Consider the following 26,794-nt stretch of genomic DNA (forward strand, 5'->3'; position numbering starts at 1 on the left):
CGGTACCGCCGGGCCACCACCCGTCCGCGGTCCTTTCGGCAACCTCCAAGCAGCCACCCCTGCAGACGGTCACCGCCGTCTGCTGACCTTGCTGTCTCTCAGTCCGGGGCACACACACGGACCAGCTTCAGGCTTTCTCAACTGTCCTTTTTCTGTCACTACTCTCACTGTCCTCCTTTACCACTTCTTTCTACTTCACTCCCTAAACTCATCTGCCTGGTTCTCCCGCCTCCAGGGCTGTGTACTCCTCGGTGGGCGGAGCCAACCGCCTGGCCCACCCCCTTTTGTGGACATCAGCCCCTGGAGGAAGGCAACAAGGATTTTTGGTTAGCCTTGGTGTTCCTAACTGGGGTGTAGGGTGTGGTGGTGTTATGACCTGTGACCCCTGGCTTGTCCAGGGCGTCACAAGGGCATTCCACAATCTGACTGCTCTAACTGTAAAGAACCCTTTCCTGTTTAGCTGCCGGAATCGCTTTTCTTCTACCCACAGGCCCTTAGTATTGTTTTTGGAAGAAATAAGTTATGTGCCAGTCCTTTGTAATGACCGCAAATGTATTTATTCATATAAATGATATGACATGAAAAACTTGTTTTTGAATGCCTCAGAAAAAAACCTTGTGTGTGAACATGGCTTAAGGCTATATGTGTCCCTGGATAAGGACTGGGCATTTGGAACTGCCCTTTAATTTTAGTTTGTCATTAAAATCCATTTCTTATGAAGTTGTCTTTGTGGGAATACTCCGGATTAGATGACGTTCCTTTTTTCCTTTTTCAGCTTCCCCTATAGCTGATGAGTAACACTCATGAGAGGTCCTAATGATATTTAATGATGCCCGTGATGATATTTCGCTGCACACATACTATAGCAAAGCATCATTTGATAAGGAGGCTCCCCTCTCCCGCCTCCTCCAGCATAGTGGTCCAGCAGGCATTGTAGGCGATGGTTGGGAGCAGGGAGTGAATCAGCTGTATTCTTTACCCATAATGCAGACAGCCTGACGTCAGATTGTCAGCGCAGGGAGGGGGCAGCGCTGCCTGCCTCCTATTCCCACACTTACAGCAGAGCTGGGAGGTGCCTCTGTCTGCTAGCACCATCATCACCACCTCTATAATGAGATGGAGGGGTTCCTCTGACATCCAAGCAGGGGAGCATCATCATCATTAAGGATCACCCCACAACCAATGCAGGTGTGTTCCATCCATATTAGCAGGGGATATCGGTTGTCATAAAGGGTATCCTTGCAGGGTGGGGGAGGGAGGAATCAGGTGCAGAGAGTAGTAGGAGAAATGCATTTTTCTCGGCCGAGCACTGGCCATCTTTAGGATGGAGGAGATACCCCTATAGATGATCCTCTTATTGCATGGATTGCTGGAAATTACTGCAAAATAGGAAACATCCCATAGCATATATAATGTAATAGGTTCTATTCTTCCCGTTATATACAGAATAGATCTACAGAGGCAGATCTGTCATCGCACTTGTGATCGCTTGGTCAGCAAAGCCATAATTATGATACTAATAGGACGATAGGAGGTTATAAAAGCCTTGGTCATTCTTGTTTTTGCAGATGGAGGCTGGTGCTGCATTGCATTGGCACAGATAGGAACCCACACAGTGGTGACATAAGGCCCGAGCCCTGGGTGCAAAGCAATTGATGTAAATAATGCACTTCCATCCGTGTTTTTAGCTCAAGCTGCTAATAAGTTTCTGGCTAGGATCCACCAGATCCCGCTATATATGCCGGATTACTCTATAAGGGGATTTCATTACCAATCCAAATTGTAACTTAAATCCAAGTTGTCTTACTAGTTAAAGTCAATGCATCTGATTCTCTCCAGGAAAGGGTAGTCAAAATCTTTTAAGCAAAAAAAGGGGGTGTCCATTGACTCATTATTCATACTTAGCACCATAATTCCCTTGACTGCTGCCCTTGGAGTAAAGGACCGTTCTTCAAGATGATGGAGATACAGATTGACGATGGGGTGGTGTACCAGGACGACTACTGTTCGGGGTCGGTTATGTCAGAACGGGTGTCGGGACTGGCGAACAGTATCTACAGAGAGTTTGAACGCCTGATCCAATGCTACGACGAGGAGGTGGTGAAGGAGCTGATGCCGTTGGTGGTCAACGTTCTGGAGAACCTTGACGCCGTCTTGACGGAGAACCAAGAGCACGAGGTGGAGTTGGAGCTTCTGAAGGAGGATAATGAGCAGTTGTTGACGCAGTATGAGCGGGAGAAGGCTCTCCGGAAGCAGGCGGAGGAGGTGGGTGCCAGGGTCATTCATTATCTTTGTTTTTTGTTTTTTTGGCTTAGTCATTGGTTCAAAGAGCTAGCACTTTATTGTGCTGTCAGGTGAAGAAGTTGACCACAGCTTGTCAGAGGTGTGCTGTGTATCTGAAATCTCAAAACGGTCTAAGTCCGTTTTTAGGACCCTTCTATTCTTAAAGGGAACTAGCCAGCAGGTTTTTCATATATAAAGTAAAGCCAGTGCTATACTGACGCTAGGATGCTGAATGTAACTATACCTTTTGTTCAGAGATTGGATATTTTATTTCAGAAGTATGTTCAAGTAAAGTTCCAGCAATGCACTGCTATTTGATTGACAGGTGCAACAGTAAGGGAATATGTGGGCCGGGTCTTGCTATCTATTCCCGCTCCTGTCTGTCTGCCTGCGCTGGAATTAATATCTACGACAGCAACAGGGGTAGGAGGTCAGGCAGGCAGATAGGGGCGGGAATAGATAGCAAGACCCAACCCACATATTCCCTTCCTGTTGCACCTGTCAATCAAAATAGCAGTGCATTGCTGGAACTTTACTTGCACATATTTCTGAAATAAAACATCCAATCTCAGGACAAAAGGTAGGTTTACATTCAGCATTCTAGCACCAGTATAGCACTGGCTTTACTTTATATATGAAAGTCCTGCTGGTTGGTTCCCTTTAATATGTACCTTTCTTCAGAGCCATTGTCATCAGCGAAGATTTGGAAGATTTTGGGGTTTTGAGACTTCTGGGATTAAGCCGACCATAGACGAAACAATTTATCTTCTATCGGATGAGGGTTACAATACAGCAATCATCAACAATAACCTGCAATGATAGGAGCCATTTTCTATGGTTGTTCTGGTCATATGAGGTGATCTTTATGCTTATAGTCAGTAGAGATAAACAATTTGATTTGCGTTGCCCTGGGCAGGCGCCAGGTTCATCTATGGCAGCTGGTTTTCACTTTTCCGGACGCCATCTTTGGTCTGGCGTTCTAGGGACCTCCAGTGCATACTGGACCCAGTGACATCGTGTGTGGCCTAGTCATTCATGATGTACATCATGACGTCACAGGGCCTGGTAAGCGTACCCAGGATACGGGCTGCCACGGAGGGCAGGGCAAAGAATTGTTCATCTCTAATAGTTGTTTTAAAGCCAGATTCCAGCGTTAGTTATGGGTTCCCATAGAAGCATGTTATGGCCGGACTACATGTTTAAAAATCTCTAAACCCCTTTTGTGCTAATACAGGATTGTCATAATTTTGATTCTCAGACTTTAACAAAACTGTCTTGCAGTAAAATTATAATTTGTCTTTCTTGTCCATAACAACCAATCACAGTTCAGCTTTCATTTCCTCAGAGCAATTTTAGAAATGAAAGTGGAGCGCTGATTAGTTGCTATGGGCAACAGAGACACTATTGATAAAATGAGGCCTACTAGGCCTCAGGTGTCAAAGGAAGTTGAGGTTATTTGTGGTGGTTACCCTTGGCAACTAAAAATATCACTATTTTATAGTATTTGGTTGCTATGGCTACACTGGCAATTTCCTTTCCGTTATTTCCATAATTGAAGCTTATTGTTTTCTTAGCCTTGTATCTATGCCCAGTACAGTGAGGTTGAGGTCAGGCTTTCAATGAGGCCAAGACTGCTGCACAGCTAGTTACCCAATGTGCGGAAGGTACTATTCACAGCTCCCAATTAGATATTATCTTCTGACATTTTTTTTTTTTAGGAGATAAGTAAATAGGGACTTCTCCTTTAAAAATGGTATATGAAGGGGTGTCTAATAGAGAAGGCATGGGGGCTTTCTTCCAAAAAAGCCCCCCACCTTCCCACCATCTATCGGAATGTAATTGAAGGTCAGCATTTTTCACCTCAACGGAGTGAAGCTGCAATATCAGACGCAACGCAGCTAGGGCCTGTTTTTGGAAATAAGCAGCCATGTTTTTGCAATCACAACACGTCTATGTGCTTGATTAGGCCCCTTTCACATTGCATTCTGATCTCCATTCAGTGGTCCCATCATGGCTTCAGTCCAAACCCCCCGCAAAACGGGTTTTGGACGTATGCGCCAACGGGGCCATTGATTATAATCGGTGCAGATGGAGTCCTTGTGTTCTGTCATGCACCATTTTCGGGAGTATACGCTTTCCGGCGGCGGACACCCAAATATAGCAGACTTGTGTCTGCTTCCAGAAAGCGTATACTCCTGAAAATTGTGCATGATAGAGTGTCGCGGGCGGAGGAGGGGACGCTGCGCTCACCCACTGCTCGGGTCCGGCTGCTGCTGCTGCCGCTGCTGCTCGGTGGTGGCTCGAGCGGTGGGCCGGATCCCGGGGACTCGAGCGGCGCTCCTCACCCGTGAGTGAAAGGGGGGGTGGTTTGGGTTTAGGGATATTGTCCGTGACGCCACCCACGGTTGTGGTGAGATTGGTGACACCACCGCTGCTCTGGACGGGGATTCCAGGAGCGATGACAGGGAGCAGCTTGGATGTTGGTCCTCCCCTCCGTGGGTAGGGGGGTTGGTTGTCCCGGGGCCCGGTGAGGGGTAGGGATGGATGGCAGGCGGGTTACGGGGCCTGGTGAGGTGCAGGGTCGCGGGGGCAGCGCTGTGCCGCATGGCACGGTGGTACTCACTCAGCCAATGATGAATGCAAAGTCTCCGGTAAAACAAACGGCTGGATGGACGGGTCCCACAGATGGCTGCGGTAGCTCTCCCGGTAGGTTGATGGTGACTGCCTTTCCGTGCACCTGTGTTGTGTCTACGGTTCCAATGGCTTCCCACCGGTAACCCGCTCCCCAGCTTGGATGGATGCTGAAGGAGCCCCTTTTGCCCGCAGGCTCTGGCCCTGGGAACTGTAGCCTTGGCGGTGACTGTGTTTCCCTTCACGGTGTGAGCTGTTTCCTTCACTGGGGTCTTGACTGCTGGGAAACCCCGGAGGTTCCCTTCGCTAATGGATTTGACCGGTTTTACGGCGACTCCTAGCCTGGTCGGGGTCCGTAAGCCCTGCCGGATGGTGCTGGCTTCTCTTTGCTCTCCGATCCGGTACCGTCGGGCCACCGCCCGTCCACGGTCCTTACGGTTCGCTCCAATCAGCCTCTCCTGCAGACGGTCACCACCGTCTGCCAACCTTGCTGTACCGTCCGGGCCACACACCCGGACGCCGTCAGACTGCTCCTCTACCACTTCACTCCTCACTCCTCAAACTTCAAACTCTATCTACTCTGCATCCTTTTCCCGCCTCCAGGACTGTGAACTACTCGGTGGGCGGGGCCAACCGCCTGGCCCACCCCCTGGTGTGGACATCAGCCCCTGGAGGGAGGCAACAAGGATTTTGTGTTTGGCTTCGGTGTGCCTAACCGGGGTGTGGGGTGTGTTGGTGTAGTTCTGTGACGACCTGGCTTGTCCAGGGCGCCACAAGAGCACATGGTGACTCTGTCTGCACCATTATAGTGAATGGCCCCGTCGGCGCATAAGTCCAAAACCCGTTTTGCGGGGGGTTGGATGGAAGCCGTGACGGAACCACTGAACGGAGGACAGAATGCAATATGAAAGCGGCCTTAGGCAAAATTGATGTCACAAAGAGTTTTCCAAGTCAGGACCCACAGTGTAACCTGTTCTGTTTAATGGGCACCATGTGATATTGCAATTCTGCAGCTGCAATTGCCAGGTTGTACCCTTGATATGTAATATGACCACCCATTTAACAATAAGCAAAAAAGCCTGTTATTGTCAGTTGTCCTGCAACAACTCAACAGATTACAGACTGTTTTACTATAGTCTGTAACCTGCACAGAATGTGAAAGCCATAGTATACCCCATAATCTATGGATAATTACATGTTATCTGTGGTTAATTGCTCCAAGTTTGTGCTTTCATTAATTTACAAATATTGCTAGGTACCCCTAAACTAGAGGTATACCTTTAACAGGGTCTTTATGAAGGGTGGTACGGACGCCGAGCCATGGGGGCTAGGCACTCCTTCACCAGAGAGGGTCAGTATGGGTGTATGACTTCGGGCGGGTTGTGCGATGCATAGTTTTCTTCGGGTTGGTGTCCATTACCCTGCAGGCGGTCCCCATCGTTGACGCAGTAGTCAGAAACGTGACACTGCAGTTCTGTTGGCAAACCAAACTTGAACAGTTTATTCTTTCCACCGCTATGACAGACATGGCCTCACTCCTGACAGTGCGCTGGTTTCTGTGTTTTGGGGTACCTTCACTCGACCTATCCCCACTATTTTGGATCTAGTCCATAAGCTGCAGCGCACCTGTGTCTCTGTTTCCCCACACTTCTTCTCACCGTTGTCTGCTTCTGGCCCCAACAGCTATCTAGTTACACTACTTCCTTGAGCCCGTCAGGGTGAGCTGTAGGCTCCGGACCTTTATAAGGTTATCTTAGGATTCCCTGAATGACTCCTCACACCGTACCATGGCTTTAGTCCTTGAACCCTTTTGCAGAACTCCCCTCACCAGGCCCGTCACTCTAAGGCTGCTTTCACACATCCGGTTTTTGCACTGCGGCTCAATCCGGCTCAAAAACCTATGCAACGAATGCGGCGAAAAAAAATGGATCCGTTGCATAAGTTTTCCCATGCGGCCCGTCCGTTTTTTGACGGATGCGGCTTTTTACTGAGCATGTGCAGTTCAAAAAACCGCATCCGGTGTCCGGATGCGTTTTTTGCCGCAGAACGCCGCATCCGACGTCCATAGGCTTGCATTGTAAATTGCGCCGCATTGCACCGGATCTGACGAAATGCATTTTTTTCGCCGCACAAAAAAACGTCCCAGGCAATGTTCCACCCGGCCGCCGCATGCGCTAAATATGCCGCATACGGCAAAAAACGGACACAAGGCAAGGCCATGCGGAACAATACGGCGCTAATGCGAGTCTATGCGAAAAAAATGCAACCAGCGGCAAAAAAAAACGGTTGCGTTTTTTCTTCAAAGCGCCGTATTGTGCCGCTCAGCAAAAACCAGATGTGTGAAAGCAGCCTAAGCAACCCATTGGCCATCTGTCACTCCTCCCCTATCTTATCTAACATCTAATCTACCGCTAGCTGGCGCCGACTACTACATGGTCACAGCTCTACTACATCGGGGACCCACACTTCACTAGAAGCAGTAATTCTATCAAATGTATTGACAACATACTGTACTTGGTAGCTAAAACACATTACCTTCACAACACAGACAAAAAGCATAAAACAGTGGGGGGGGGGGGAGCGACGACCTTCTACATTTATATAAATCTTTAGAGTCGTTTCATATCTGAGAAATTTGGTTAAATTCTAACTGTCCTATAAATCTGGAGCCGATTTTCCGTCTCAGAAATGTCTGCAGTAATTCTCCTATGTGTGAACATAGCCATGTAGTGTGTCCTCGTTGACAGTAGCCGTCACAATCCATAGGATTACTTTTCGAGGAAATCTGGGTCACATCCACCCTGGGAATTAGAATGACAGACACTTTGGACGTTACCCAGTTTTCCCACAAACTACAGGGAGATAATGTCTGTCTTCTGTCTCTAGGGTAAGATTTCAGGACAAGCTGGGTTAAAACAAATGAGGCTGCCATTATATCTCCCGCAAGAATTGTCGCTGAGTACTAAATGGCAAGCCTCCTTTGTTACCCAGGTGGTCACCATATAGATTCATGGAAGATTTGCCATTTAGGGCTCTAGGAAAGATGGATAAGATTTTCTTTGTCACCCAGCTTTTCCTATTAAGAAAAAAAATTGTCAAGAATTTATAACGGATGACAACTTAAAGGTGTGTTCTGCCTTTTAGGGTTCGCATACGGTAGTATGTGGGTAGCATATAACTCGGATGAGTGCTATCTGATGTTTTATAGGACAACACTCGCTCCAATGTTATATTATGGATCAGTGCTGACTAGAGGGTTTTTTTTTAAGGCCGAATCGGCATGAACCAAAAAAATCGCTGCATGCTTTGATTGGCAGTGTATATTAGACGGCACACACCCATTCAAGTCAATGGGTGTGTGTGAAATATCGGAACAGCACTCGGTTGTCATACGCCAACACAGACAGTGGAGAAGATGGAGAAATTAAGCTCTCCATCTTCTCTACACATCGGATCACAGCTGCAGAGGAGAGGGAGGGACTAATCTCCCCATCTTCTCCATTATCAGCTGACACGATTATCGCACTCCACTCCGGTGTCATCCAAGTGCAGTGCAATGTTTCTCTCGCACCCATAGACTTGTATGGGTGCGAGTGAAAACTAATCGGATTCCACACGCAGCATGTGGTGATTGTTTTCTTGGTCCGATTAGGGCTGAGAAAAAAAAATCGCTGCATGCTTTGATTGGCAGTGTATATCGGACGGCACACACCCATTCAAGTCAATGGGTGTGTGTGTGAAATATCGGAACAGCACTCGGTTGTCATACGCCAACACAGACAGTGGAGAAGATGGAGAAATTAAGCTCTCCATCTTCTCTACACATCGGATCACAGCTGCGGAGGAGAGGGAGGAACTAATCTCCCCATCTTCTCCATTATCAGCTGATACGATTATTGCACTGCACTCCGGTGTCATCCGTGTGCAGGGCGATGTTTCTCTCGCACCCATAAACTTGTATGGGTGCGAGTGAAAACTAATCGGATTCCACACGCAGCATGCGGTGATTGTTTTCTGGGTCCGATTAGGGCTGAGAAAAAAATTGCATATAGCAGCGACCCATAGAGTAACACTGGTCCGAGTGGAATGCGATTTTTTTTTTTATTGCATTCCACTCGCTCTGTTTTACTCGCCATGTGTGCTAGCCCTTAGCCATTAAAATGTATCAACTCGTGAAAACTCTTGTTATTTTAAACAATTTTTTTCTATCTACTGGTTAACACGGTACAAAAATATATACATTTTTCAGTACTTCATAAGATGCAAAAAGCTGTATCCCAACCTATCAGTGCATTGGATAAGTGCTAGAACTGGGGATCACAGGTCTGTGTTTTCCTCCAAACCATATATTATCCCCCCCAGGAACTAGACGCCATTGATATAGCATATGTGATCAGTAGATAGGTGATAAATGCTTCTGGCTGGAATATCTCTTTAAGAATCAACATCAATTCTCTTTCACCTGCTTTCACATGGAAAAGGGGGAAACTTGTACCCATTAGCTTTTTGGCTTTCAGCATGGCAGCAGGAGTTATGGCACCCAATTTATTCATCCTTGCTAACTTTTTACGGCTGGAAATGGCTTTAAATAAACATCCGTCCCAGAGAGAGCATCATGCAAATCACTGTTGTTGGCTTCATTCTCACTGACCTTCAGATTTGTCTGTGCCTTTAGAAAAGGATAAAGAATCCCTGCAGTGGTGCAGAAATAGGGGATGTGGTAGCCCCCATCAAACCCCCTCCTGCAGCATTAGGGAAAAGTGGTGCCATATAAGTGGCTGCTGGTGCTAAATACCAAATCAATATACAAATCAATACTTCTTTTATATAGCGTATGTAGAACTTATGACAATACAATATACAATTTATCACAAAAGTGAGTACACCCCTCACATTTTTGTAAATATTTTATTATATTTCTTCCTGGGACACCACTGCAGATCTGACCCTGTGATACAATGTACAGTGTCAGTGCGCAGCTTGTATAACAAGGTAAATTTAGTGCCCTCTAAATAACTCAACACACGGTCATTAATGTCTAAACCACTGGTAACAAAAGTGGGTTCACTTTGTGCCCAAAGTGTCAATATTTTGTGAGACCACCATTATTTTCAAGCACCACCTTAACTCTCTTGGGCATGGAGTTTCCTCGAGCTTCACAGGAGACGCTGGATCCTCTTCCATCCTCCAGGATGACATCTCAGAGCTGGTGGATGTTGGAGACCTTGCACTCCTCCACCTTCCGTTTGAGGAGGCCCCACAGATGCTCATTACGGTTTAGGTCTGGAGACACTCGGCCAGTCCAGCACCTTTGCCCTCAGTTTCTTTAGCGACACGGTGGTTGTCTTGGAGGTGTTTGGGGTCATTATGTTGGAATATAAAGGGAGGGGATCCTGCTTTGCTTCAGGATGTCACAGTACATGTTGGTATTCATGGTTCTCTCAATGAATTGTAGCCCCCACAGTCGGCAGCACTCATACAGCCCCAGACCATGACACCCTCACCCCCATGCCAGACTGTAGGAAGGACACACTTGTCTTTGGCTCCTCACCTGCTTGACACCATCTGAACCAAATAAGTTATCTTGGTCTCATCAGACCACAGGACACGGCTCCAGTAATCCTTGCCCTTAGTCTGCTTATCTTCAGCAAACTGAGGACTTTTTTGTGCAACATCTTTAGAAGAAGCTTCCTTCTGGGATGACAGCCATGTAGACCAATGTGATGTAGTGTGCAGTGTATGGTCTGAGCACTGACAGGCTGACCCCCCACCCCTGCAACCTCTGCAGCAATGCTGGCAGCACTCATACGTCTATTTTGAAAAGACGACCTATGGCTATAACACTGAGCATTTGGACTCAACTTCTTTGGTCGCCTATGGTGAGGCTTCTGTCTTGTTATACTGCTGTATAGTCTTGGCCACTGTGCTGCATCTTAGTGTCAGGATAGTGGCAATCTTCTTATAGCCTCGGCTATGTTTATGTAGAGCAACAATTCTTTTTTTTCACATCCTCAGAGAATTCTTTGCCATGAGGAGCCATGTTTATCTTCCAGTGACCAATATGAGAGAGTGTATGAGCCATAACACAAAATTTACCACACCCCGCTCACCATTCACACCTGAGACCTTGTAACACTAATGAGTCACACAACACCGGGGAGCTAGAATGGCTAACTGGGCACAATTTCGCCATTTTCAATTAAGGGTGTACTCACTTTTGCTGCCAGCGGTTTAAACATTAATGACTGTGTGTTGAGTTATTTAGAGGACACCAAATTTACATTGTTATACAAGCTGCACACTGACACTGTACATTGTATCGCAGGGTCAGATCTTCAGTGTTGTCCCATGAAAAGATACAATAAAATATTTTCAAGAATGGGAGGGGTGTACTCACTTTTGTGATATACTGTATATAACGGCACAGCCTGATTGGCAGTCGGTGGATTCAGAACTTTCAAACTACATTTCTGATCCTCTGATTTTTCGTGAATTACACCAGCAAGGTTTAGACTTTGGATTTTTATGATTGGATGTGTAGTGTAATTTTATAAATGTAATATCTTAGAAAATAGCTATAGCTGCAGATAATTCATGCCACTACTGTCTGCTCGCTCTGGTGCCCGCTTGCTCAGTATAATTCCATCAAGTTCAATACTCTCTGCACCAGCTTACTCTTGCATTTTGGTGTCATGGGAAAAATCAAATCTCTATGGCTGACCTGATTGATTGTATGGCTGTTGTGTACAGGAAAGGCCCATAGCGGCAAATCTGCACAAAATCATGCACATTTTTCTGCAAATTTAAGTGCAGACTATCAGAATCCTTTTTGTAAACCAAGTTTTTGCTATCCCATCTGAAAGCAGCATGATGTAGGTGCTGAGACTCTGATTCCAGCGACATGTCACTTACTTTACTGGGTGCTGCAGTTTTTATCAACAACTGTTTAATCTGCTGCAGATCTACCAGTTTTCTGATTGACTTAGCTCTTTATAACCCCACCCATACCACTAATTGGAAGCTTTCTGTGTACACTGTGCATAGGCGGAAAGCTGCCAATCAGTGGTTGGGGCAGGGTTAGACTACTTAGCAGCAGGATTACTAGTCCTATAGTGATAATCTTCTGCTGATAAAACAATGATTTTATAAAAAATACTCTAAATAGACCAGTAAGTGACACATTGCAGGAATCCGGATCTCTGCCCCTGCATTATGCTGCTCTCAGATTAGCATGCAAAATCCTTATGACAGATTTCCTTTAAGAAACAAAAAAAAAAAAAGATACCATTAATCTTTTCTTTTCCTAGCAGGGCTTCCATGCCAGTCTCGGCTCATGCCAGCCCCTTCTGGTGAGGTTTCGTCTTCTGTGATCACCCCTTTCCTTCTGCAAAACGGGTTCATTTTGGAAAATAAAAACAATGTCTGGATGAGTTTAGAAAGATTTCATCCACTTTGCTGGTACCTGTACTTTATTCTGCTGCAGATTTTCCTTTCGAAGATCTGGATGGAAAAGCTAATTTGCAGCTAGATCTGCCGGCAGATATATGGAAGGTTGCTCCACTGTGTGCATTTATCCCATTCACTTCAAAAAAGCAAAAATAGGCCAGGACCAATTGTTCAGACAACCAATTTATTTGGATCTGACTACACAGAGGCCAGGAGTATTAGGGCTATGAAGATTGTGCATGACGCGTGCGCACGATGCTTTTTTGAATTCAGCGATTTGGATGCTAAAATTTTGACTCAAATCCGTGCGTTCAAAAAAGCAGCATGTCAATTAATTTGTGCGCTTTGGATGCAGCTCCCACTCTGTCTATGGTGGGGGCAGCAGCCATAGCGCATGAAATCGGCTTTTTTTCTTCTGAAAGACTGCATCCATTACGCAGTGTTTCTGCAGCGATTTGAAGCGCACATGTACTGTCAAATCGCTGCAGAATATTCAGCAGTTAAGTGCGCATGAGCCCTTAGGCTTTGTGCCCACGGGAGAAAAAACCTGCGGATATATCCGCAGGTATGTCCGTAGGTTTCCCGCAGCTGCTCCCCGGAATCCGTAGCTATACATTGCTGCGGGATTCCAGCGAAATATCTGCGGTAAACTTGCTGACATTAGTGGGACTTACCTGCGGAAGTCCCGGTCTCTGTCTCAATAGTGGAGATGTGGGATTTCCGCAGGAATAATTGACATGCAGTTATGTGCGGCTGCGGGACATCCGCAGCAGGTTCCGCAGCTGCACATATCCGCAGCATGGACACAGCACTCCCCATGTCCCATAGGATAACATGGGGAGTGTCTGTACTTGCTAAAACCTGCGGATTTATCTAGAAAATCCAGAAAATCCCCAGCTACATTGTCCCGTGGGCACATAGCGTTAAGGCTGCTTTACACACAGCGACATCGCTAGTGATGTCGCTGGTGAAAGCACCCGCCCCCGTCGGTTGTGCGTCACGGGCAAATCGCTGCCCGTGGCGCACAACATTGTTAGTCCCCGTCACACGGACTTACCTGCCTAGCGATGTCGCTGTGGCCGGCGAACCGCCTCCTTTGTAAGGGGGCAGTTCATGCGGCGTCACACGGCAGCCGTCTAATAGAAGCGGAGGGGCGGAGAACAGCCGAAAGAAAGTGACGCCCACCTCGTTGCCGGAGGACACAGTTACGGTGTTGTTCATCGTTCCCGGGGTGTCACACGTAGCGATGTGTGCTGCCGCAGGAATGACGAACAACCTGTGTCCTGCACCAGCAACGATATTTGGGATTAGAACGACGTGTCAACGATTAGGTGAGCATTTTTGATCGTTAGCGGTCGTTTGTACGTTTCACACGCAACGACGTCGCTAACGAGGCCGGATGTGCAGCACAATTCCGTGACCCCCAACGACATCTCGTTAGCGATGTGGTTGCGTGTAAAGCGGCCTTAAGTCTTGTGTCGCAGCATTATGAGGCTTAATTTGCATTCACTCTACCTTGTTGGATTGAGTATTCCACAAAGTGGCAATTTCTCATGACGCTGATACAATGTGATATAAATGCATCCGTTAAGGAAAGCTCTACACTCTATATACCAGCAATGCAAATCGACCATAAACAGGGCTGGAAACTCCGAGCAAAACTGAGGCCTTGATTTTTGGATTTAGGAGCAGTGACACCTCGGCAAAAACTCTAAAGCTATGTGCGCAGGTTGCAGAATGTTTCTGTAGGAATCTGCACCTTCTGGCAGAAAAACGCAAGAGAAAACGTACGCCTTTTGGTGCAATGCATTTTTTCATTGAAATCAATGGGTAAAAAATGCAGGACAAAAATGAATGCATCAACAATTGACATTTTTTGCACCAAATTTACATAAAAAAACGCCCTGTGTGCCCAAGGCCTTATAATAGGTGTCTGACCTGAGCTTTCTACCTATAGTAAAACTGCGACTACCAGCATTAAGGACATGTTGTCAGTTGTAGTTTGCCATGGATTGGAAAAATATGGTGATTGGTAGACTCTAATATAGCATGCAATGCTGCAAGGATTCTGTGTGCCCCTATATGTATATAGGGGCAGAGGATTAACATGCCAAGATTAGACTACATAAATTTGGTTTGTAGTCTATAAACTCGGAGACACTCAGCGTCTGTCAGCACAGAATGACTGTTCAAACCAAGCAGAGGTGCTCGGTGCATCATGGCAGGGCCAAATATTTAGGTGAACCTTACCACCAGCTTGTTTTCCATCTATCTCCCCTATATGAAAGATGTCATGCTCGGTACAGGGAAGTACCAAGCGCACAGTGAAAGGGAAGGAAACCCTGTGTCTAGGGAAGGGGAGATGGTGACCTCTGACCAAACCTACTGCTGGTCCATGGGGTTCCTCACCACCCTAGAAAGAATCCGCACCTATGCGCCAAGCCGTATACCTGACCCTAGGTATCCCGAGTGCTGGGCCCTAAATAGGGAACGGATGGGATGAGCTCTTTATCAACCCCACTAAGCACTAGAGAAGACACAAGGAGGACACAGGGGGAAATGCATGAACTACTTATCCACAGATGACTCAAGTAGAAGTTCAGCAAAATTTCAGCAATGATATCACAGATGAGTACAAGCCACCTACTTGCAACCAGAGCTTAAATGAACCGAATAATATCACCAGCACAAGTCCAGAGAAGATGGAGGTATGTAAGCACATGGGCAATACTAATAATCAGCAGGTGGGTGGAAGGAGGGCTCTGCTGAATCCTAAAAGGGGAGAGATGAATCCAGCAGGAAAGCTACCTATACCAATGAATACTGACAGCAGGAATAATAAAACGTCAGGGAGCATTCTACGCAGCCAGACGCTGTGACCTTCTATTGCCAGAAACCACATGACTCTCTGTCACCCGCAACACCAGAGCTGTCAATCAAAAAAGATTGGAGGGTGGAGATAGGTGGGAAGGTGCACCTAAATGTTTAGCCACACCATGATGCACCAAGCGCCTGTGCTTGGTTTGATCAGTCATTCTGTTCTGACAGATTCCCTTTAAATCTGGGAGCTGTTTACACAAAATGCTTGATTTGGGGTTTTTTTAAGTCATAACTACCGTATTTGTAAATTGTCTCATTGTCTATGTCAGAGGCTTTGGATTAGAATGTTTGTCAAAGGGTATGTAAAATGCACCTCAATATGATTTTTTTCTGGCTGGAGTTTCCCATTGATTTTATTGAAAAGGTGATACCTAATCTATAAATTTATAGTAATTTTTCCAATATTGATTATCCTCTATTGTTCCTCACTGGTAGGATTGCTTTTTCTATGGGGAGCTCTGGTTACTGCGCCCATCCATCCTATAGATCTCTTTTGCAGTTAAAAGCAATGATGCATTATGGTCTAGTCTGGGGGTGTGGGTGAGTAATGGGTCATCATTCCAGGACCGAAGGGATTAATGTGAGCGATGATGTAATAGTGCAGGAAGGTCGGAGGATCAGTCTCCAGAGACTCTATGGGCTGGGTCTGTTCTTTATTATATTGTTAATCCTTTTAGCTCACCAGACGTTGAGACAGATACATCTCAGTCTAAAAGAAAAGATTCAGTAAATGCTGAGTTTTGGGGGGTTTGCCCCATTTTATTATCATTTGGTAAAATAAATAAATGTAAAATGAGTCCTTGACTTGTCCTTGTCTGTCGAAGGGTTAATCAGTTTACCCACATAATATGTTATAGTGCCTATTACAGCCCCCACAGGTGTCAGTTGAGTGACAAACATCTTTGAGAGTAGTAATGGCAAGCAGAGGGAGAAGGATGCTCTCTAAATCGAATGTCTGAATAAATATTCATATAAATAGGTTTACATTTTTTTTTTATAGTAGTCAGACACTTGTTTTTTTTTCTTTTTGTTAGATTTTTTTTTATATAAAGCACAAAATTCAGTCTTCCTGCAGTCACCACTAGAGGGAGCTTACTGCATACGATTGATACATTAAAGGGGTTGTCTGAGACTTTAAGATTGATAACTTATTCTTAATACGACACCCGGCACCCCGCCAATCAGCTTTTCCTGGTGGCGCTGCCGGCTAGAACTACACAGTTGCGGAGCTGCACAGCACAGTTCCAATAGTTGCTCTATTTCATGTGCAGAACCCGGCCGTGGCCACTATACAGTTGATGGAGCTGTGCTCTGAAGCTCCGCAACTGAGTATTTCCAGCCGGTGGCAGCACCTGAACGGTGGAGGTGACGCATAGCTCTCAACCGTCCCGGATTTAGCAGGGCTGTCCCAATTTGAGGGCTCAGTCCTTCTGTCCCAGCAGTCAGGGCTTTTGTCCCGTCTTCTTCTCATCTTTCCTAACCAGCCCTGTAGTTCCTCCTACACGGGGGGCAGGGCTGGCATCTCTGCAAGTGCATAAACTAAATAAACAAGTCTATTTTTCTCTGGTCAACCCAATAATAATATAATAATATTGTGGGAGGAAACCGGAGGAAACCACTCAAACACAGGGAGAACATACAAACTCCATGCAGATGTTGTGCTTAGTGGGACTACAACCTAGGACCCCAGCGCTGCAAGGCTGCAGTGCTAACCACTGAGCCACCGTGCCGCCCAAAACACAAACTCACAACCTTCATGTTCCTCCATGTTCGCAGACAGCAGCTCTACCAATGAGCCATAGGAGATTTGGTTTACTTGAGCTTTAGTGCAGACAGGGAACCCAGAAGCAGATTATACAGGTACATAGAAATACATCTGTACATAGCAGTCTATGTATATCTCAGTATTCTAGGTCTAAAGAGAAAGCCATATGGTTTTGTTTCTATAAAACTGCTAAAATTATTGAGAAACAATTACAAAAATGTAATTTTTTTTATTCCCCTCCCCCAAAACTCAAACCATCAACATTGCAGGCAGCAGATAAAGCCTAAAGCCACAAACTCTGCTGATATCACAGTCAGGATTTTGTATACTTGAAGCTGCAGTGTAGGCAGAATATACTGGTACATAGAGATTCATTGAACACAGCAGTGTATTTCTATGTCCCTTTGTCCTAGAGGGAGAATAGAAAATTTTTTTTCTTCCTATAAAATAACTAAACAATAATGAAAACCAATTACAATAATGTCATTTTTATTGTTTTGAAAAAAATAAAAAACATCAGAAATCAGTAAATAACATGGATATATTTGGTTTTACTGTTTGCGATCACATTATTTATGGTGATTGGTAAATGGCGTAATTGATTATTTTTCTCTATTAAATCCATAAAAAATGTACTACAAATGTAATGCTACGGCAGTGTTCACATGTAGCATAAATGCTGCATTTTTTCTACTGCTTTTTTTCTGCAGCATGTTACATAATAACAATCTTTTCTGATTATTATGTCTTTGCTGGTTTTCTTATGCATTTTCCCCCTTGTTTGATGCACTTTTGGTGCAGATGTGAATCTTCATTTAAATGCTTTTTTAATACTACAGACAAGTTTTGATTCTCTGTTTAAAAATGCAACAGTATTATTTTTTTTCACTTTTTTTTTTTTCAGGCTCCACATAGAAGCCTATAGAGAAAAAAAAGGCATCAAAACCACATAGTACAAAAGTGTCTTTGCCCGCTCAGCCGGTGGAGATTTCATGAAATCACATCCATCACTTTGCTGGGACATTTAGGCTGTGATCACATTTAATGTAATTGCTGCGTTTTTTTTTTTTGCTGCGTTTTTTTTGCTCAGAAATTCTGCTGTATTTAAGTTTCCAAGAAAAGTGGATGAAAATACTGTGGAACAGAAAAGCGCAATAGGGTCTTACCCGGTAGGGAAATTGATAATTGTCAGGAAAGGCACACTAACCTTATCGGGTTTGCGAAACAGTCACAACTTCTTAATACACATGTTGTAATGGTGATCAGCCGCAGCCCTGAGGAGTAGACGTAGATATCCAAGGTAGAAGAAATCGGGTTTTAAAGCCGCGCTGAAATCACGCGTTTCAGAGATATATCCATCTCCTTCATCAGGACATCAAAGGAACAATGATTGTTCCTTTGATGTCCTGATGAAGGAGATGGATATATCTCTGAAACGCATTGACCTGTATAAACAATAAAGGAATTAAATTAACCTTGGAATCTGTGATTCCAGCGCGGCTTTAAAACCCGATTTCTTCTACTTTGGATATCTACCATGAAAACTTTACCCACTGTGAGTTTATAGATGCTGCTGAACTCTGCAATTTTGGTCCTTTTTTTCACCAGAGGCTTCTATTTTGAGCCTAAAAATCTGCAGTTATTTTTTTAAGTGCAGAATCAAAGAAATTATAAAAATATATAAATAATGATGTGTGACTAAAACTTTAGTAAGAGAAGAAGGAGGAACCTAATGAACGTTTTGCTAAGGTAGGGGCCACGTAACGTTCTGGCTGAAGTCGAAGCAATTTGTGGCTACTGGTCCCTTAAGGGACAGAAGACTGGGGATGACCTGGTGTCATGGCCAGTTCTGGGTAACAAAGCAGTGCTGGGCCTCAGTTTTGGAAAGCTACAGCATGACTTAGTGAATAAAAACTACTATGTGCTTCCATGGTTAAAAACCCAGTGTAGTCAGATCCTGGAGTCATTCTCTTTTCATCCCACTGACCTTCTGTAAAGCAGGAGACAGATGTAGATCACATTTTGCTGTTACATTTTACCAAAATATATGCGAAATACGTATCAGTTGTTGACATTAGTGACAATCTATTACTTTTTCAATTTCCCAAGACGGAATTGTCTTATCTGAACCGGTGTTCCACTTATCATCCCCCAATAACAGTAAAAATTCAATTTCTAGCTCGGGCATCGGGGAATTGCTGTGAATTGCACATTTGCACCGTGGCACAGGAAAAATAAATTACAGGGGTCAACATGTGGTTAGAAGAGTGCCAATGCCGTCCTGCCATCAGCAGGTAATGAATGGCGGCAGCTTGTTGCATGGTCAACAGCTTGAGGCTACACATTACAGATGACTAATGGTGATGGAGGTCTCTGCTGGCTGCGGACCCCATGGTGGGCTCTTAATGGTCGCTGTTCATGATGGATGTTCTTTGACTTTTTTAAAGTGACAGTTTCATCTACCCATCCACTAGATCTCAATCCCTCTACAGTGGCATAACTTGTAGCATGCAAAATCTCCAACGGGGCCCCAATTAACACTAGTCTTTAATAGCAATAGTATTTTCATAGGGGCCAAAGGGACCTTTTAGGCTGGATACGATTGCACTCTATCTATCTATCTATCTATCTATCTATCTATCTATCTATCTATCTATCATCCATCCAATATTTATCTATTTATCCCTTTATCTCTCTATCCATTCAATATCTATCTGTCTATTCCTCTATCACTATAACTCTCTGTCTATAACTCTATCTATCTATCTATCCATCCAATATCTATCCCTCTATCATCCATTCCTCTATCCATCCATCTATCTATGTATGTATATATCTATCCATGCAATATCTATCTATCCCTTTATCTCTTTATCCATCCAATATCTATATATCTATCCCTCTATCTGTCTATTACTTTATCTCTCTGTTTATCTATCTATCTATCCATCTAATATCTATATAGCCCTCTATCTATCTATCTATCTATCTATCTATCTATCTATCTATCCCTCTATCATATATCCCTCTATCCATCTATCTATCTATCTATCTATCTATCATCCATCTATCTATCTATCTATCCATCCAATCCTCTATCATCTATCCATCCATCTATCCCTCTGTCTATCTATCCCTCCATCCAATATCTATCTATCCCTCTATCTGTCTGTCTATCTATCATATTTCCCTCTATCTATCTATCTATCTATCTATCTATCTATGTATCTATCTATCTATCTATCCCTTTATCTATCTATCTATCCCTTTATCTATCTATCTATCCAATATCTATCTATCTATCTATCCAATATCTATCTATCCCTCTATCTGTCTGTCTATCTATCATATTTCCCTCTATCTATCTATCTATCTATCTATCTATCTATCTATCTATTTATCTATCTATCTATCCCTTTATCTATCTATCTATCCCTTTATCTATCTATCTATCTATCTATCCAATATCTATCTATCCCTCTATCTGTCTGTCTATCTATCATATTTCCCTCTATCTATCTATCTATCTATCCCTTTATCTATCTATCTATCCCTCTATCTATCTATCCCTCTATTATCTATCTATCTATCCCTCTATCCGATATCTATCTATCCGATATCTATCTATCCAATATCTATCTATCTATCTATCTATCTCTATCCCTCTATCCCTCTGTCTGTCTATCTATCTATCCAATATCTATCTATCTATCTATCTATCTATCCCTCTATCTATCTATCTATCCCTCTATCTATCTATCTATCTATCTATCCCTCTATCTATCTATCTATCTATCTATCCCTCTATCTATCTATCTATCTATTACTTTATTTCTCTGTTCATCTATCTATCCATCCAATATCTATATAGCCCTCTATCTATCTGTCTGTCTATTCATCTATCCCTCTATCATATACAGTCAGGGCCAGAAATATTTGGACAGTGACACAAGTTTTGTTATTTTAGCTGTTTACAAAAACATGTTCAGAAATACAATTATATATATAATATGGGCTGAAAGTGCACACTCCCAGCTGCAATATGAGAGTTTTCACATCCAAATCGGAGAAAGGGTTTAGGAATCATAGCTCTGTAATGCATAGCCTCCTCTTTTTCAATGGACCAAAAGTAATTGGATAAGGGACTCTAAGGGCTGCAATTAACTCTGAAGGCATCTCCCTCGTTAACCTGTAATCAATGAAGTAGTTAAAAGGTCTGGGGTTGATTACAGGTGTGTGGTTTTGCATTTGGAAGCTGTTGCTGCGACCAGACAACATGCGGTCTAAGGAACTCTCAATTGAGGTGAAACAGAACATCCTGAGGCTGAAAAAAAAAGAAAAAATCCATCAGAGAGCTAGCAGACATGCTTGGAGTAGCAAAATCAACAGTCGGGTACATTCTGAGAAAAAAGGAATTGACTGGTGAGCTTGGGAACTCAAAAAGGCCTGGGCGTCCACGGATGACAACAGTGGTGGATGATCGCCGCATACTTTCTTTGGTGAAGAAGAACCCGTTCACAACATCAACTGAGGTCCAGAACACTCTCAGTGAAGTAGGTGTATCTGTCTCTAAGTCAACAGTAAAGAGAAGACTCCATGAAAGTAAATACAAAGGGTTCACATCTAGATGCAAACCATTCATCAATTCCAAAAATAGACAGGCCAGAGATAAATTTGCTGAAAAACACCTCATGAAGCCAGCTCAGTTCTGGAAAAGTATTCTATGGACAGATGAGACAAAGATCAACCTGTACCAGAATGATGGGAAGAAAAAAGTTTGGAGAAGAAAGGGAACGGCACATGATCCAAGGCACACCACATCCTCTGTAAAACATGGTGGAGGCAACGTGATGGCATGGGCATGCATGGCTTTCAATGGCACTGGGTCACTTGTGTTTATTGATGACATAACAGCAGACACGAGTAGCCGGATGAATTCTGAAGTGTACCGGGATATACTTTCAGCCCAGATTCAGCCAAATGCCGCAAAGTTGATCGGACGGAGCTTCATAGTACAGATGGACAATGACCCCAAGCATACAGCCAAAGTTACCCAGGAGTTCATGAGTGCAAAAAAGTGGAACATTCTGCAATGGCCAAGTCAATCACCAGATCTTAACCCAATTGAGCATGCATTTCACTTGCTCAAATCCAGACTTAAGACGGAAAGACCCACAAACATGCAAGACCTGAAGGCTGCGGCTGTAAAGGCCTGGCAAAGCATTAAGAAGGAGGAAACCCAGCGTTTGGTGATGTCCATGGGTTCCAGACTTAAGGCAGTGATTGCCTCCAAAGGATTCGCAACAAAATATTGAAAATAAAAATATTTTGTTTGGGTTTGGTTTATTTGTCCAATTACTTTTGACCTCCTAAAATGTGGAGTGTTTGTAAAGAAATGTGACAATTCCTACAATTTCTATCAGATATTTTTGTTCAAACCTTCAAATTAAACGTTTCAATCTGCACTTGAATTCTGTTGTAGAGGTTTCATTTCAAATCCAATGTGGTGGCATGCAGAGCCCAACTCGCGAAAATTGTGTCACTGTCCAAAGATTTCTGGACCTAACTGTATCTATCTATCTATCCCTTTATCTATCTATCTATCCAATATCTATCTATCTATCTATCTATCTATCCCTTTATCTATCTATCTATCTATCCAATATCTATCTATCTATCCCTCTATTATCTATCTATCCAATATCTATCTATCCCTCTGTCTGTCTATCATATTTCCCTCTATCTATCTATCTATCTATCTATCTATCTATCCCTCTATCTATCTATCTATCCCTCTATCTATCTATCCCTCTATTATCTAACTATCTATCCAATATCTATCTATCTATCTATCCCTCTATCCGATATCTATCTATGCAATATCTATATATCTATCTCTATCCCTCTATCCCTCTGTCTGTCTGTCTATCTATCTATCCAATATCTATCTATCTATCCAATATCTATCTATCTATCTATCTATCCAACTATCTATCTATCTATCTATCTATCCCTCTATCTATCCATCTATCTATCTATCCATCTATCTATCCATCTATCTATCCATCTATCTATCCATCTATCTATCCAATATCTATCTATCTATCTATCTATCTATCTATCTATCTATCTATCTATCTATCTATCTATCTATCTATCTATCTATCCCTCTATCTATCTATCTATCTATCTATCCATCTATCTATCCATCTATCTATCCATCTATCTATCCATCTATCTATCCAACTATCTATCTATCTATCTATCTATTACTTTATTTCTCTGTTCATCTATCCATCCAATATCTATCTATCCCTCTATCTGTCTGTCTATCTATCATATTTCCCTCTATCTATCTATCTATCTATCTATCTATGTATCTATCTATCTATCTATCCCTTTATCTATCTATCTATCCCTTTATCTATCTATCTATCCAATATCTATCTATCTATCTATCCAATATCTATCTATCCCTCTATCTGTCTGTCTATCTATCATATTTCCCTCTATCTATCTATCTATCTATCTATCTATCTATCTATCTATCTATTTATCTATCTATCTATCCCTTTATCTATCTATCTATCCCTTTATCTATCTATCTATCTATCTATCCAATATCTATCTATCCCTCTATCTGTCTGTCTATCTATCATATTTCCCTCTATCTATCTATCTATCTATCCCTTTATCTATCTATCTATCCCTCTATCTATCTATCCCTCTATTATCTATCTATCTATCCCTCTATCCGATATCTATCTATCCGATATCTATCTATCCAATATCTATCTATCTATCTATCTATCTCTATCCCTCTATCCCTCTGTCTGTCTATCTATCTATCCAATATCTATCTATCTATCTATCTATCCCTCTATCTATCTATCTATCCCTCTATCTATCTATCTATCTATCTATCCCTCTATCTATCTATCTATCTATCCCTCTATCTATCTATCTATCTATTACTTTATTTCTCTGTTCATCTATCTATCCATCCAATATCTATATAGCCCTCTATCTATCTGTCTGTCTATTCATCTATCCCTCTATCATATACAGTCAGGGCCAGAAATATTTGGACAGTGACACAAGTTTTGTTATTTTAGCTGTTTACAAAAACATGTTCAGAAATACAATTATATATATAATATGGGCTGAAAGTGCACACTCCCAGCTGCAATATGAGAGTTTTCACATCCAAATCGGAGAAAGGGTTTAGGAATCATAGCTCTGTAATGCATAGCCTCCTCTTTTTCAATGGACCAAAAGTAATTGGATAAGGGACTCTAAGGGCTGCAATTAACTCTGAAGGCATCTCCCTCGTTAACCTGTAATCAATGAAGTAGTTAAAAGGTCTGGGGTTGATTACAGGTGTGTGGTTTTGCATTTGGAAGCTGTTGCTGCGACCAGACAACATGCGGTCTAAGGAACTCTCAATTGAGGTGAAACAGAACATCCTGAGGCTGAAAAAAAAAGAAAAAATCCATCAGAGAGCTAGCAGACATGCTTGGAGTAGCAAAATCAACAGTCGGGTACATTCTGAGAAAAAAGGAATTGACTGGTGAGCTTGGGAACTCAAAAAGGCCTGGGCGTCCACGGATGACAACAGTGGTGGATGATCGCCGCATACTTTCTTTGGTGAAGAAGAACCCGTTCACAACATCAACTGAGGTCCAGAACACTCTCAGTGAAGTAGGTGTATCTGTCTCTAAGTCAACAGTAAAGAGAAGACTCCATGAAAGTAAATACAAAGGGTTCACATCTAGATGCAAACCATTCATCAATTCCAAAAATAGACAGGCCAGAGATAAATTTGCTGAAAAACACCTCATGAAGCCAGCTCAGTTCTGGAAAAGTATTCTATGGACAGATGAGACAAAGATCAACCTGTACCAGAATGATGGGAAGAAAAAAGTTTGGAGAAGAAAGGGAACGGCACATGATCCAAGGCACACCACATCCTCTGTAAAACATGGTGGAGGCAACGTGATGGCATGGGCATGCATGGCTTTCAATGGCACTGGGTCACTTGTGTTTATTGATGACATAACAGCAGACACGAGTAGCCGGATGAATTCTGAAGTGTACCGGGATATACTTTCAGCCCAGATTCAGCCAAATGCCGCAAAGTTGATCGGACGGAGCTTCATAGTACAGATGGACAATGACCCCAAGCATACAGCCAAAGTTACCCAGGAGTTCATGAGTGCAAAAAAGTGGAACATTCTGCAATGGCCAAGTCAATCACCAGATCTTAACCCAATTGAGCATGCATTTCACTTGCTCAAATCCAGACTTAAGACGGAAAGACCCACAAACATGCAAGACCTGAAGGCTGCGGCTGTAAAGGCCTGGCAAAGCATTAAGAAGGAGGAAACCCAGCGTTTGGTGATGTCCATGGGTTCCAGACTTAAGGCAGTGATTGCCTCCAAAGGATTCGCAACAAAATATTGAAAATAAAAATATTTTGTTTGGGTTTGGTTTATTTGTCCAATTACTTTTGACCTCCTAAAATGTGGAGTGTTTGTAAAGAAATGTGACAATTCCTACAATTTCTATCAGATATTTTTGTTCAAACCTTCAAATTAAACGTTTCAATCTGCACTTGAATTCTGTTGTAGAGGTTTCATTTCAAATCCAATGTGGTGGCATGCAGAGCCCAACTCGCCAAAATTGTGTCACTGTCCAAAGATTTCTGGACCTAACTGTATCTATCTATCTATCCCTTTATCTATCTATCTATCCAATATCTATCTATCTATCTATCTATCTATCCCTTTATCTATCTATCTATCTATCCAATATCTATCTATCTATCCCTCTATTATCTATCTATCCAATATCTATCTATCCCTCTGTCTGTCTATCATATTTCCCTCTATCTATCTATCTATCTATCTATCTATCCCTCTATCTATCTATCTATCCCTCTATCTATCTATCCCTCTATTATCTAACTATCTATCCAATATCTATCTATCTATCTATCCCTCTATCCGATATCTATCTATGCAATATCTATATATCTATCTCTATCCCTCTATCCCTCTGTCTGTCTGTCTATCTATCTATCCAATATCTATCTATCTATCCAATATCTATCTATCTATCTATCTATCCAACTATCTATCTATCTATCTATCTATCCCTCTATCTATCCATCTATCTATCTATCCATCTATCTATCCATCTATCTATCCATCTATCTATCCATCTATCTATCCAATATCTATCTATCTATCTATCTATCTATCTATCTATCTATCTATCTATCTATCTATCTATCTATCTATCCCTCTATCTATCTATCTATCTATCCATCTATCTATCCATCTATCTATCCATCTATCTATCCATCTATCTATCCAACTATCTATCTATCTATCTATCTATTACTTTATTTCTCTGTTCATCTATCCATCCAATATCTATCTATCCCTCTATCTATCTATCTATCTATCTATCTATCTGTCTGTCTATTCATCTATCCCTCTATCATATATCCCTCTATCTATCTATAATGCACTGGTACATAATACACTATATCTTTAGCGCCATTAGTAATGTGTCAATGAGTAAGTAATGAGCGTATTCTGGAGCTGGCTGTGGATGTGAGCGCTGCCGCTCCTCCGCTCTTCAGAAAGTGTCTGGAGGAAGCAGCTGTGATGCGTGTTCACATTGTGAATTATTAATGACAGGTAATATCATCCCTCACTCGGGAATCTGCACGTGCCGCCTCCTCGTATAGGACGCCCAGTCATATATGTTATGTGATATGCA

The 26,794-nt window shown here is 42.9% G+C and overlaps 1 protein-coding gene across 1 annotated transcript in view; it reads left to right on the plus strand.

The window, feature by feature from the left end:
• The first annotated feature begins 1,042 nt into the window (after positions 1-1,042).
• The window catches only part of MAPK8IP3 (mitogen-activated protein kinase 8 interacting protein 3), an 87,628-nt gene continuing 61,876 nt past the window's right edge, over positions 1,043-26,794 (plus strand). Inside the window, exon 1 of the mRNA XM_075318269.1 lies at positions 1,043-2,265. Coding sequence (XP_075174384.1) covers positions 1,957-2,265 — 309 coding nt within the window. The 5' untranslated portion in view covers positions 1,043-1,956. The remainder of the gene's footprint in view (positions 2,266-26,794) is intronic.

The sequence above is a fragment of the Anomaloglossus baeobatrachus genome, chromosome 7 (assembly GCF_048569485.1).
Source record: "Anomaloglossus baeobatrachus isolate aAnoBae1 chromosome 7, aAnoBae1.hap1, whole genome shotgun sequence".
Taxonomy (NCBI): Eukaryota; Metazoa; Chordata; class Amphibia; order Anura; family Aromobatidae; genus Anomaloglossus; species Anomaloglossus baeobatrachus.